Below are 12,726 nucleotides of genomic sequence, written 5' to 3' on the forward strand. Positions count from 1 at the left end.
TCCCCACGCGAACACATGTGCTCTGCCCGTTGGAGCTTCACACACATGCTCGCGTGGAGAACCCATCCGGTCCAAATCCATATCCAGCCTAATTCCGTTCTTCACGGAATTATTCTTTCATTCCGTTCTTCACCTGCTCTATATTAGCATTCATGTGATTACTCATCCTGCACGCATTTGTTTTTATTTCATTCGTGTTTGTTTCCATTTTGCTTTCCAATGCTTGTTGCATATTCGCCAACCAACCCATTCATAGCTGGCCCATGTTGGGTGGGTCTGCGGCAATCGCTTCTCCCTCATCAGGCGTGGATTCGCCGGGGGCTGGGGAGGGAATTTGACGGAGGTGAGGAGGGGGGGGTGTCATACACCACGGCCTCTGCCGCTGCCGCGCCCATTTCGGGTTCTGGGTTCAGTTGGGGAAATTTATCCTGCACGGACATGTCCTGCTCGGGGATTTCATCCTGGGCCATGGATTCTAACAATCCCACATCCATTTCTAATACCTCCAGCTCCCGCTCGCCTTGAGACTCCATCTTATTTCTCGTAAGAGATTAAAATTTTGCCTGCTCTTAATTTGGGGGGAATGGGGGTCACCTCGCACACGCCTGGACCGATCCCCGTGAATTTAGCCTGGGGACGGGAGAGTTTGTTTCCCGCTCGCTGACACCACTGTTACGAATTCTGGCCGTCCGGCGTGCGATCGGCTGCTTGACTCGAATGGTGACCGCGTCGCCCACCGGAACGGACAATTCAGTCGTGACCCTCTTGGAACTATCGCCAAGGAGCTAGTCACGGGTGGGGGTTTAACCTCACCACAACCCAGTCCACATTCTACCCGCGTGAAATAGGGTGAATCGCCGAAAGTCGATATACCAACCACGCCACAGGTTGACTCCGGACACGAACCGCTTAAGCGGCTCGTTCTGTGCTACAGGGATAACCGAGCGGAGTTATCGTCGACCTTGACGGTTCAGATTAGTTACCGGGTGTTTTTAATCCACTATAAATCCCTTACGTGATGCAAGAGGGAGATTCAACAAAGGAAAGGACGAAGCGAAACGGGGGAACAATTGGACAAGCACTTTTCATGTGCGACACACGGAAGCAAGTATTTCCAGTCGGCAACAATTAATCATGCACGTTTCCAGAGGCAAGAACAAAAGCAAGAACGAAATGCAGAGCTACAACCTAATATAATAATTACACTGGCACTTATGCAGGTCTAAACTTGACGGACTGGCACCACACACAAACATTTACACAAAACCCAAAGAAACAAAAGTGGCGACTTCCTTTTTTGCGCACCGAGTCCTTCTTCCGCGCCCTCAGCTTTCAGCTCCTCCGGCGTGGTCGGTGAGCTTGAGCTTTGCGCCGGCACGTGTTGGCCGCTCGATGCCATGGACGGCGTTTTGGGGAATGAGCAGGGTTTTTCCGGCGCTATCTCGGTGCGGACGGGGGGCAGGGGGGGGGGGTGGAAAGAAACCGTCGATACTTGGGGCCGAGAGAGGGGAATGGCAGACGCTCCATCCCACCAGCGGGGTCTCGGGACCGCACCGACTCCGAATGACCCTCCGACCAGGAACTCTCGAGCAGGAGCTTCTTCTGTCTCTCATCACACCGTCATTAGTCCGGTGGTTGGGCCAGGGAACCTTGCAATGTTTGGTAACATTCATGTTTTCAATTTTTTTGATAGATCTTAGGGTCGAGATGAAATTTAGGCTGAGTGGCCACTTGTCACTGTCTTGGCTTTTTCAGAATCCAAGATGGCCACCATATACAATCAAACTATAACTTCGGCTGCAACTCCTGTTCTAAGTACAGTAACATGATGAAATTGGTGTCTTACTATATGTTTTAGTTACCAAGGAAGTAGATTATGATGTTATTGGATAATTTGGAAGCCATCTTGATGGCATAAATCCAATATGACCACCAAAATTGTCTGTAAAAATGCCAAAATCACACTAAATCTAATTTAATCGGTTGTAAATGCAGTTGAGTTAAGTTTCTGTACATATGTGTGCTTTGTGAAGCATAGACATGTATATTATGATTCTGAAGTCATTCGCAAATTTATAAGCAATATTTATTTTGATAGCAATATCGATTTCAAGCAAAATATAAGAACAAAATGTAATTAGAATCGGACAATATTTATTGTATAATTCTCTCAGACATGACATTCACGTGACTCAAAAGTCGACATACATTTAAAGTATATGATACTCCCATTAATAATATTGATAATAATGATAATAATACAATAATTTGGCAGCTTCACATTGCTCAATGTTTCAACGCTATGTCAATACAAATTATACTAAAAAAAATTAAGCAAAATTAACACCCCACTGGACAAAATATCTTATATCTCGGAACTATTCATCGTCCTCATCCTCGACATCCATTGCTCGGTCATTTGTCTCATCGCTGTCATCAGGGATGTCGGCATGATCTGTTGCACTCTCATTGATGTTGAATGGATTGGAACAGGCAGTACCACCACCGCAGGAGCAGAACATTGTGCACGGAAGTTGGCGCCCCATACATCCACATCTCCCACCTCTACATGCTTGCTCAGATGTGCAGCCACATCTGACCAGCTTCAGAATGTGCTCCGGGGCATAGGGTACCCCGTCCTCCATATTCCGAGGGAAGAGACACTTGTTAGTGTCATCAGCTTCCCATCCGTGTTCCACTGCAGCGAGAGTTGGTGGATCCCCACTCAGGGCACTGTACCAGTGAGCGACTTGATGGTGTGCTCTTCGAACGTTCTGCTCAAACGCTTCTGTAGTTGGGGGCAAACTACACAGCTTAGGTGCTGCTGTTGATTTTCCAGTCTTCTGTGCCCATAGTTTCTGGCGGATCTTGGTCATCGAAGAGGTGGAAGTTGTAATGCCATAGCACGCACCCATGAAAGCTGTTGCTTGTTCGGTGACTTCAACGATATTTGCCAAGGGTTTACCAAGTTGATCCAGAGAGTAGCCTTTTCGAGCGGCCGCGATTGCTTTTGTTTTCCCAATTCCATAAGTCGCAGCAACTGAATCACAACCAGTCAAAGCATGAAGCGCTAAGAGCTCGGGTACGATTGCTGAATGTTTAAGAGCGGTTTCCTTCACGTCAATGCAAGACCGACCAATGATTGGAGACTGCATAGTTATTGAAGACTGGAGCTTCTCGCTCAAGTAGTAGTACACAAGTAACGCGAACACATCCGTGTCATCACACACCACCCGCACCCGTGATTCTGGATGGTATTTTGCCAAATGGATGGCCTGTTGTGTCAGGAGGATGTCAGCTTCTTCATGTGTTGATGCTAGGTCTAGACGAGGCGACTTATGACCCTTCGATACCTGCGTAGGTGTGTCGTTTTCCCCAATAACCACCAACTGGTGGTCCTGTGTTGCATGCTGCAGGAAGTTGTCATCACTCAGGATTGATTCACAAATCAGTGTGTTGAGTTGTTTTTTATTGGCTGAGTTCTTGAGTACTGCGTCCCGAGCCGGCAGTGGAGTTTTCCGTTCGAGCTGATGGACCCGGGTAGCGCTGGCTCGAGCTGATCTGGTGCTGCTTTTTGTAGAGTAGTCATAATAACGATCAAAACACAGGTGGACATCAGCTTCAAGCAGCCACGCGTTGACCCAGACCTTGAACACCGAAATGAACGTGTCAACGGTTCCTTGGGATGGCCATTCTAATGTCCACAAAAGAGCGGAAACATCAATCACCATAGATGTTGGCCTTGTGATAAGGCGTTGTGAAACTTCGACTTGGAGGTTCTTTTTCAGTGTGGATTTTCCTGTTGCCACTCGCATCTGGTCATCAGCTTGAAACATCGAGGGCGGATATGCAGTTAGCTCTGTGGAGAGGACTTGTTCCAGATCGAGATCGCGCTCGCTTACGAGAAGGCCAATCACCCGAGCGTATATAGCCTCTTGATCCATGACGGGATTATCATCGATTGTTAGACGTTTCTTCTTTGCGGCGAAGGTTGTCACCTGTTTTGCGAGTGAGCTGTAAAAGCCCTCTGGCCATAATGCTTCGAACTGGATCAGCTGATCAGCTCCAATCTCCACTGCCTTGTCAACATTAACATTCCGTTGAGCTAGTTCACCATTTGAGATGTTGAGCAGACATTCTGCATCGTGGGTAGCTGGATCCAATGGGTCAATGCATGACTCTAGAGTAGCCTTCAGTGATTTACGATCATTGCCATCTCGACGAATGCGACTGGTAGATTCCTCCTTGTGGTTAAGCTGTACCTTCTCGTCAGCTCCAGACATCTTCTTAAGGTCACCAGTCAGGGTCATGGTCGCATCCATACTGTACACCCATGTCGCTATCGTTTGAGGATTTTCTGTGTTGCCAATGATGCCACCCGGCCCATGCCCCTTCCTCATCCAGTTCGTTTCAATAAACATGTCGCTCCACTGTCCGTTGTAGACACCAGCAGTGTGGTGTAGTGACTGCTCTCCTCTGCAGAACTTGTCCAGAATATCTGGTCCCAACCAAGTCATGGAGTGTACGTAGTAGAGGCCATACCTTGCATAGTTGTACTTGTAGGCTGCGAACATGTATGGCAGCATTGATTCTGCTGTTTTGATGTGGAGTGGCCAGTCGCCTTCATGCATCGCCTGACAAAACATCATCATTAGAAATGTGGGTTTGATGACATTGTACACCCACAGCTTTGTGGTACGACTTTGAGTGGCGATCTCATCAAGTAGTTTTTCCAAATCATCCATGCTGGTCAGGTGTAGATTCTCCCTCACAAATACTGGTCGAAGCAGCTCCTCTGTGAGCAATCTCAGTGCCCGAACATTCTGTGGATATTTCTTTCCTTGCAACATCTTATCGACGGAGCCGAAGGACGTTATCAGAATCTCTTTCAGGCCGCTGTCTGCCATGAGAGTGCCAACGCAACCCACAAAATCAATGAGGAAATTCATCCCACCAAGAATCACCACCATGTTGGTGAGCAGATCTGGTTGATGAAATGTGATGTCAACGGCGATCTTATATATGGCCTGATCGCAGGTGAGAACGAGAATATCCTGGTTGGATGCTCGGGTGACTTCGAATCCTCGGGTGATGGAAGTTAGGACAGTAGTTGGGTCCCCTGGCTTCATGTTTATGAGTGGAAGATATACCACAGCTGTCTTGGGTGCTGGGGTCATTCCTGACTCACGGCAGTGACGTGTATTCTACCCGTTGTACTCAGGAGTGTTTGCTTCAAAGAGCACGTCTTTGATGAAGTTAAAGTCTAAATCTTTGGCTCTGCCAATTGAGATTGTTGTGGCTTGTACAAAGTCGTCTGACATGGAAAATCGGTTTGTAGCAGTAAATGGCATAGGAGGTTTCTTCGGTCCCGTATACTCAACGACTCGTGTCTCCCATGGGATAGGGTGCTTCATTTCTTCTTTCGTTAGGCGAGGGATCGATGTATCCAAACCTTCAAGGTGGTCAAGTTCGGTCCTCCACTGAGCTGCCAGCATTGCCATGTAATGACATTCGAGGCGGCAGTTTTGGGAACTGATCACAGCATCAAAGTTATCAATGATGATTTGCACAAGTCCGCCCAGTCTGGCATCTCTGAGTCCGGCTAACTGCTGTGCTTTTGATGATTGAACACCCGCTGACCTTCTGAATCGTCGAAACTCATCGTAGGAACAAGAAACATTATACTTGTACAGTTCTGTGATGATCATCTTATGGTCACCAAGAAGTACACCTCTGGCTATCTGTAATGGTGTCGGTTGAGACGTTACCACTGAGCTCACGATATTACCCACCATGATGGATTGTAGTGAATTGTGGAAAGTAGGCTTGATAGCTGATAGTAGTTTCACCAACGTCTCACGAATACACTCTGAGGCTGATTCTCGATCACTGTGCTTAGTGTAGGATTTGAAATCATCCTTAGCTGCATTGGTCTCCTTCATGATCTGCTTGCCAACTTTCCGGATACATTCATCCATGTCGCCATTCTGATCATCATCCCACAAGCCTGAGATTTGTGGCAACATGCTTCCTGAACACTAGTAACGTTGCCACTCCAGGGGAATGTAATGCCAACATATCTTCAGCGAAATGTTGGATGACGTTCTTAACAAGGACACGTCTGGACATGACAGATCCACCCTTGTCTGCGTATACTGCTTCAACATCGAGCGAATTCCAAACTTTTGAGCGATCATAACCGACTACTTTGACAGTTTCAGCGAAAGCTTGGTCATCAGCAGTACCTTTGCTATTGATCGTGGTAGTTCTTTGAGCATCACGATGGAAACTCATATTGCAATGGCGGTGATACATTGCATCTGCAGCGTGCAAATCTGATGGTGCTCCGATGATACGGTCACGGACTATTCTACCCAGTTCATCTCCACGTTCATCACAAAGGTCAAGTAGGTACTGCTTTTACGTCTCCCCATCAGCCATCTTGTCTGTGGTTACTCTCGATGCAGGGACTCTGTACTGTTGTGGTACCTTGGGATCATACTCATTCGGTAATATGCAAGGAGTTATGTCATGGCAGAACAAACAGTGCTTCTGAAAGTCAAAAACATCACCACCGGTACTCAAACGCAATCGCCTGGAACCAGCGTTGGAGTCATCATCTGTCTCTTCCTCTGGCATACGCTTGGCCAATTTATTGAGAGTGGAAGGAGATACATATTTGGATACACAATTTTTGTGACATCTAACAGTAGATGATCCATCAGATAGTTCTTTTTGTAGTCTGATATCATCTTGCTGAAGATTACTAGCTTCCAATATTGTGCCGATTCGTGAAGACTGCATCAACTTCCCAACCCCACAGTTGTAAACTGTCTTGAAGAAGCATTCCTCGGCATCCTTGCTGTCTCCTGCTTCAGCCATATCATTACTCACATCAGAACCCACAACCAAAACAAAGATCGTTAAAAGTTATCGATATATTGGTGTATTTCATATAGGAAGCACCATGATATTTACGTCTTGAGTAGGTGGCACCAGGTGGCTTCTAAACGGCATCATTACTTCACAATCAGATTATATAACATGTCAAGCACATGTGTAACCAGCAGGATCATTGTTCAACTGAATTCACAATCGATTATGTTAGTTTTTAGTGTGATTTTTTTTGTGATTTTGGCATTTTCAGGTATTTTTGGTGGCCATATTGGATTTGTGCTACCAAGATGGCCAGCAAATGACCCAATAACATCATAATCCACTTCCTTGGTCTCTAAAACATAGATTTAGACACCAATATCATCCTTTTGCTGTACTTAGAACAGGATTTACAACCTAATTTATATTTTGATTGTATTTGGTGGCCATCTTGGATTCTGCAAAAGCCAAAACAGTGACAAGTGGCCACTCACCCTAAAATTGATCTCGACACCAATATCTATCAAAATAAGCCAAAAAACGATTGTTACCAAACATTGCAAGGTTCACTAGAAATATGCTGCTCTGCCACCGGACTACATGTACAAAGGGATCAAGCGCGCTTCTGAACTCTCCTTGTCCGACCCCTTTTGTACTGTGGGGCTCCGCCCTGTTGCTCCGCCCTGTTCTTCGCTCCAACCCTCTTCGAGGCGTTTCGAGAAAGGTCTCGACAAGGGGCGTTCCTCCTCCCTGATCGCGTCACACCGCGCATCCACCAATCGGGAGCGAGTGCCCCACCCCTCCCCTTCACACCAAGCGCGGAGAAAAATGGCGGGAAAAAACCCCACAGGCTTCACAAGTGCTTTTGTTCTGCCAATCCTTTTCGGACGGTTTCCGTGGTGCGGAAACCGTCTTACCATGGTCCGCGGAGGATGGCGTTTGTAAGCGGGTGTAGTGGCGAAGATGGTGGTGATTGTTGTGGGGGTGGTGTGACGGTGCTGGGCGTTGTGGCATAGTTGGTGGCGGTTGTTGTTTGCATGGAGGTTTGTGGCAATGGTGGCTCAAAATAACGATAGATAAAGAAAAACGGCTAACTAAAGTGTTGCAGCCCAAATGAATCGCACATATTCCCTCTAAGCAATGGGTGTGGGCTAACTACACATGAACTTATCGATATATCTCACCTGAGGTCCCTTTATGGTGTATTGCGAATTTCCACAGCCGTAACAGTATAAAACCAAAGGCTCATGGAAGTCACACAACACATCACAACCTGTCATCATCAAATCATCTCTTATCACATTCGTCATCCCAAGTCGCCATCACATTTCCATCATCACATATTATCATCTCCTTATCCCATCACCACCAGCACCGCGACATTGTTGCCATGCCCGTATCGCTACCAACCCCATCATATTCTTGCAGATTACAAATGACTTCACATCAGAAAAACACTGCCATTGACCTTGGTGGAGGTAACGTCCCTGAAAACTCTCGGCTGTATATTGGTGGTGTTTTTCTCTCTGTACTCAGTGGGGCACTTTTGAGGAGAAATATCCTCCCAAAGGTATACCATGTTGGGTTTTTATTTTTTTAAAGCATGTACAGTATACACACAATTGACAATTTTCTCATCTTTTATATTTGTGTATCCCAATAAAACCTATTATCGGTTCAGAATGGAACCCTAACTTTAATTGTGAAGGCTCGTGTCACTCTGGGTGAATGCTTAAAATGTCAGCTTTTCTTTAGTTACCATGGTAGTTAGCATGCCTTGATCAACGTCCTGTTCATTTGAGCTATGTGCTATTATTTACCACCTTATCTTGATAATAGGTTGAAAGATTGTATTGTAATATTGTTGGTATGTGAAATGCTCATAAAATCGTTTTTTAAACCTGTTCAACTTTATCAGGGAAATGCATTGTGATGGCTCCTGTTAACCATGAAAACATTAACTTCAATGATAAGATATATCGATAGCTTATGGTCTGCGAAACATTTTAATGAAACAGCAGGCACATCACAACTCACCCCCCCCATTCCCTTTCTGAAACAGTTGCATTACCCCAGCCCCAAAATCATAATCATCAATCTTCATCATCACCAATAGAAGGTCAACAATCCATGTAGCCAATTATTCAACTTGAGGCATCGTCCAACATCAATATATTGTCGTGGTGCTAGCGGCCAAGGTTAATCCCCCAACCCAATTTATGGTAACAAGTGGTCAACACCGCCAGCCCGGATGGTCGAGTGGTCTTTTCCTTATTAGGAGGCAGACACGTTGATCCTCGAAGATTATCATGTGCGCAGGAAGGGTAGTTATGCGCTGCACCAAGACTGCACAAGGGCATAGCACAGAAAAGGATGCACAGGGGGGTTTATACTCAACCCCCATGACAAATATGTGGATACAGTTGCTTAAAATAAACACATTTAATGAAAATAAACAAATATTTACAAAGGACAATAATTAAATCAATGTAATAATTATAAATACGTGAGGTAAATTAAACAAGTCGAAGTGCCTCCACATGGACTTAAATACAGACAAAGGGAAACAAAATGAAAAAACCTCTCCTTTACTCTGGTACTTAGCTTGGCTCAGTGATTGTCTTTATGGAACTTGGAATCGAGGCGCTTCTATTTGCATGTGTAGACATGCGTAAAATTGCACCAAACAGCTATCTCACAGTGGGAACAAATGTACGTCAGGCAATTCGTGAGCGGTACTGAACACCAAGGCTCAGAGACCCCCATGCAGCTGCTTCATGCGTCGATCCTCCTTAGCGACCCACTATTTGACATACACGAGGCTCGGGGTCCATTCCTGATGATCCAACCAAGAGCCAAAGGCCAGGCCAGCATCTTGCTTTACCACGTGAGCCAAATTGCTTCAACATGAATACAAGAATCGTGCTGTCTTCATGCGTCAAAGGAAAGCCAGCTGTGAAGCCCTGTTCTTGCACGCCATCTCCTAGCCACATTCTCTCTCAACCGCGTGCGTCCCTCACGCCGCACTGAACCGTTCCTCCTTTCCCTCTTCACTCTGACATCGTGCGTGTACTCTCAGGATCTCTCTACTCCCCGTCCTGTTTGATCTAATGGCTCCCACGCACTCTTCCTTTTCATGCGTCTCACTTCACGCCCATCAATCAGCCTCGGGGGTGTGACTTTGCCCACCGTCACCCTTGGAGGTTTGGGCTTCTGCCTGCTTGGCATGTTTGGCTTGCTTGTAAATGCAAAAACGTAGGAATAGGTTACAGGGGGCAATCACATACTGGAGCATCTTATTCTTAATTCCGATCTAATTAACATGGCACCCCCCCCCCATATGGTGACACAATACTTAAGCTGAGTTTCCCTACTTTATTACATCGAGATGTCTCCTACACATCCACGGACCAAACGACTCTATTCAATACTAACTTCCCTATTAACTTCCTCCATCTACCCGCACAACTGTAACAATATTTAAATAATAAATAACTACAATAAATGCAAATGAGCATTATTGACGCAACAAAAAAGGCATAACCAGAATGTTTAAAAATAAAACAACAAATGGCTTTCTTTCCAAATACTACTTTGTCTTCAACAGGCCGCTTGAAATTCAAAATCTTGATGAATTTGAATGAGCTGATTGGGAACGGTGAGATTCCCCTCTCCCCAACATTTGTTTGCCAATAACTAAATGCGACTCGTGATGCAAGAACATGGCATATCCTATACTGCGATTGGGGCACGTGTTTGTTACCCTCGTTAACTTTAATTTCATTGTTATAGACCCTTAAATAAAATGAAGTGATTCCAAGCTTGCGATGCATAAATGGGGTTTCAAAACCAACAGACAACTTCAAAATACTCAAGTGTGCCAAACAAGTCATCTTTTCTTGCTTTTCTTTCCAATGTTTTCGAACTCCTTATTTGGGAAATTATGTCTTCACTGTAACAAGGACCTCATTTCCAATGATTTGGACAGCCAGCCATTTTGTAAACTTATTCAAATGCAGAATGCCTGATGTGGTAAGTATATTGCGTCTGGTTTTATTTGAGCATAGACTGGCATGTTATTTGTGCTATCCATCATTTATTATTCATTTTGTGGATACTTCCCTAATATACGTTCGATCAAAATTACGCTTCACCAATTGCATTTGCCACCATTAGTGTGCTATGTTTGAGCGGATCACCATATTGTATGCTACAAGAGGAATTGGTGACCTTTCAAGTGGCTACGATTCAAACTTGTTTGATTTCACTTTAGCTTCCTCGACGTGTGAACAACAAAAATAGTTAAAAATTTTTGTTTGTGCTTTTTAATCATATGATTGGTCTAAAGATATTGAGGTGTGTGCTCTTTACTAAAAATAAATGTGATGTGGGATTTTGTGTGTAAAATTTTCTGCAAAATACTCCTTTTGTATCAGAATGTATTTAGTACCTCCCCCCCCGCAGTCCCCCTCTCAACCATATCCCTAACCCTAGATCAGTCCCTGTGACACAGATTCTCTTTGCCTTTAAGGCAAAGTGGAATTCTACACTTCTCAATGATTACTAATGGCTACCTATTGATGTGACCCCAACCCTGTATTTTCACTTTAGCTCCATATTGACACGAAGAGTGCTGGACAGATGTTTGATGTCATCCGTAAGAAGTTGTCTCATAGTGAGGCATATTCGCACCTCTTGTCCATTCTTCAACACTGCTTAAACATGCCTTGTAAGCAATGATAGTTTTTTTTTTATTGATACTTTCATTTTCCCTTCCCCCAATCATTACTTAGTACAGTGAGCTCTGATCGGAACAGATTTAAGTAGTCAATGCTGTTCTTTTGTGAATGTTTCTCAGCATAGGTCCTGGTGCTTTAAACGGTGCCCATACAGTGCAGCAGGCCATGCTGTGGGTTGGGGGTTCCAAAAGGCAAGATTGAGATAGCTTGCATTCCAAAAGGCAGGACGTGTCATTCTGTCATTACAGATAAACACAATGGCACGATGGTGCAGCGTTGGCGCTTGCTGGATCGCATTGTTCAGCAGCTGGTACTCCAGGGTCCGCAGGGCGATGACCCGGACATGGCCCCTTTGGAGAACTTCTCAGTAAAGAACGTCGTGCGCATGTGAGGCCTTTTCACTCACTCCTCTTTTGCATCACTTTGTCTTTCTCTTGCTGCCCTCGTTCTTTGCTTTCCATGTCTTGAACTGATTTAAATTTATCTTTGGTCGTTTCATTTGTAAGAATGTCAATGGGCTGCAAAGGAAAATTATTGCTATGAACACCAATCAATTTATCGTTCAAGGAGCAACAGTACTCATTTCCCAGTGAGGGGAAAAGCAAGCAAAAGTACCCGACCCCAGTGACGGGAAAAGTTAGTTACTCTATCAATTTAAATTATTTCATGGACTTGAAAAAGGTTAATTGCATTGCATTCTTTGTTTCACTTGGAGCCAAAGTTCTCTGAGGTACTTATGCTGCCCGCCATAAAATGGTGGTACAACATCGGGCGGTGGAGGTTGGATTTGTCTAAAAAGCCGGAAAAGTATAGCCTTTTAAAATTGTCTTATTCCACTAAGATCTGTATTAAATATACTTTAATCCAGATGTTCATGGTGATTTAAATGGTTACTGGAAGGGACAACAAAGTGACTGGTTATATTGCATCAAGAAAAGTGAAATGAAAATGCACATTAATCAATCGGTACCTTTTCAAATACAGTGCGGGAAGTCGCTGCTGCAAACAGTAGACCGACAAACGTACGGACAGACACCATGGTTCACAATCTATTATAATGGAGTGTTTGTACTTTATGTACTACGTGAAGAGGATTTGACCGAGGAAGCTG

The 12,726-nt window shown here is 44.8% G+C and overlaps 1 protein-coding gene across 6 annotated transcripts in view; it reads left to right on the forward strand.

The window, feature by feature from the left end:
• Window positions 1-12,726, forward strand: part of LOC147020531 (disheveled-associated activator of morphogenesis 2-like) — a 332,638-nt gene that overhangs the window by 198,145 nt on the left and 121,767 nt on the right. For all 6 annotated transcript variants that reach the window (XM_085895960.1, XM_085895958.1, XM_085895963.1 and 3 more), the window contains exons 11-12: window positions 11,488-11,605; window positions 11,864-12,002. In XM_085895960.1, the coding sequence (XP_085752086.1) occupies window positions 11,488-11,605; window positions 11,864-12,002 (257 nt within the window). The remainder of the gene's footprint in view (window positions 1-11,487; window positions 11,606-11,863; window positions 12,003-12,726) is intronic.

The sequence above is a fragment of the Eptatretus burgeri genome, chromosome 9 (assembly GCF_056783735.1).
Source record: "Eptatretus burgeri isolate ZD-2024b chromosome 9, Ebu_testis_v1, whole genome shotgun sequence".
Taxonomy (NCBI): domain Eukaryota; kingdom Metazoa; phylum Chordata; class Myxini; order Myxiniformes; family Myxinidae; genus Eptatretus; species Eptatretus burgeri.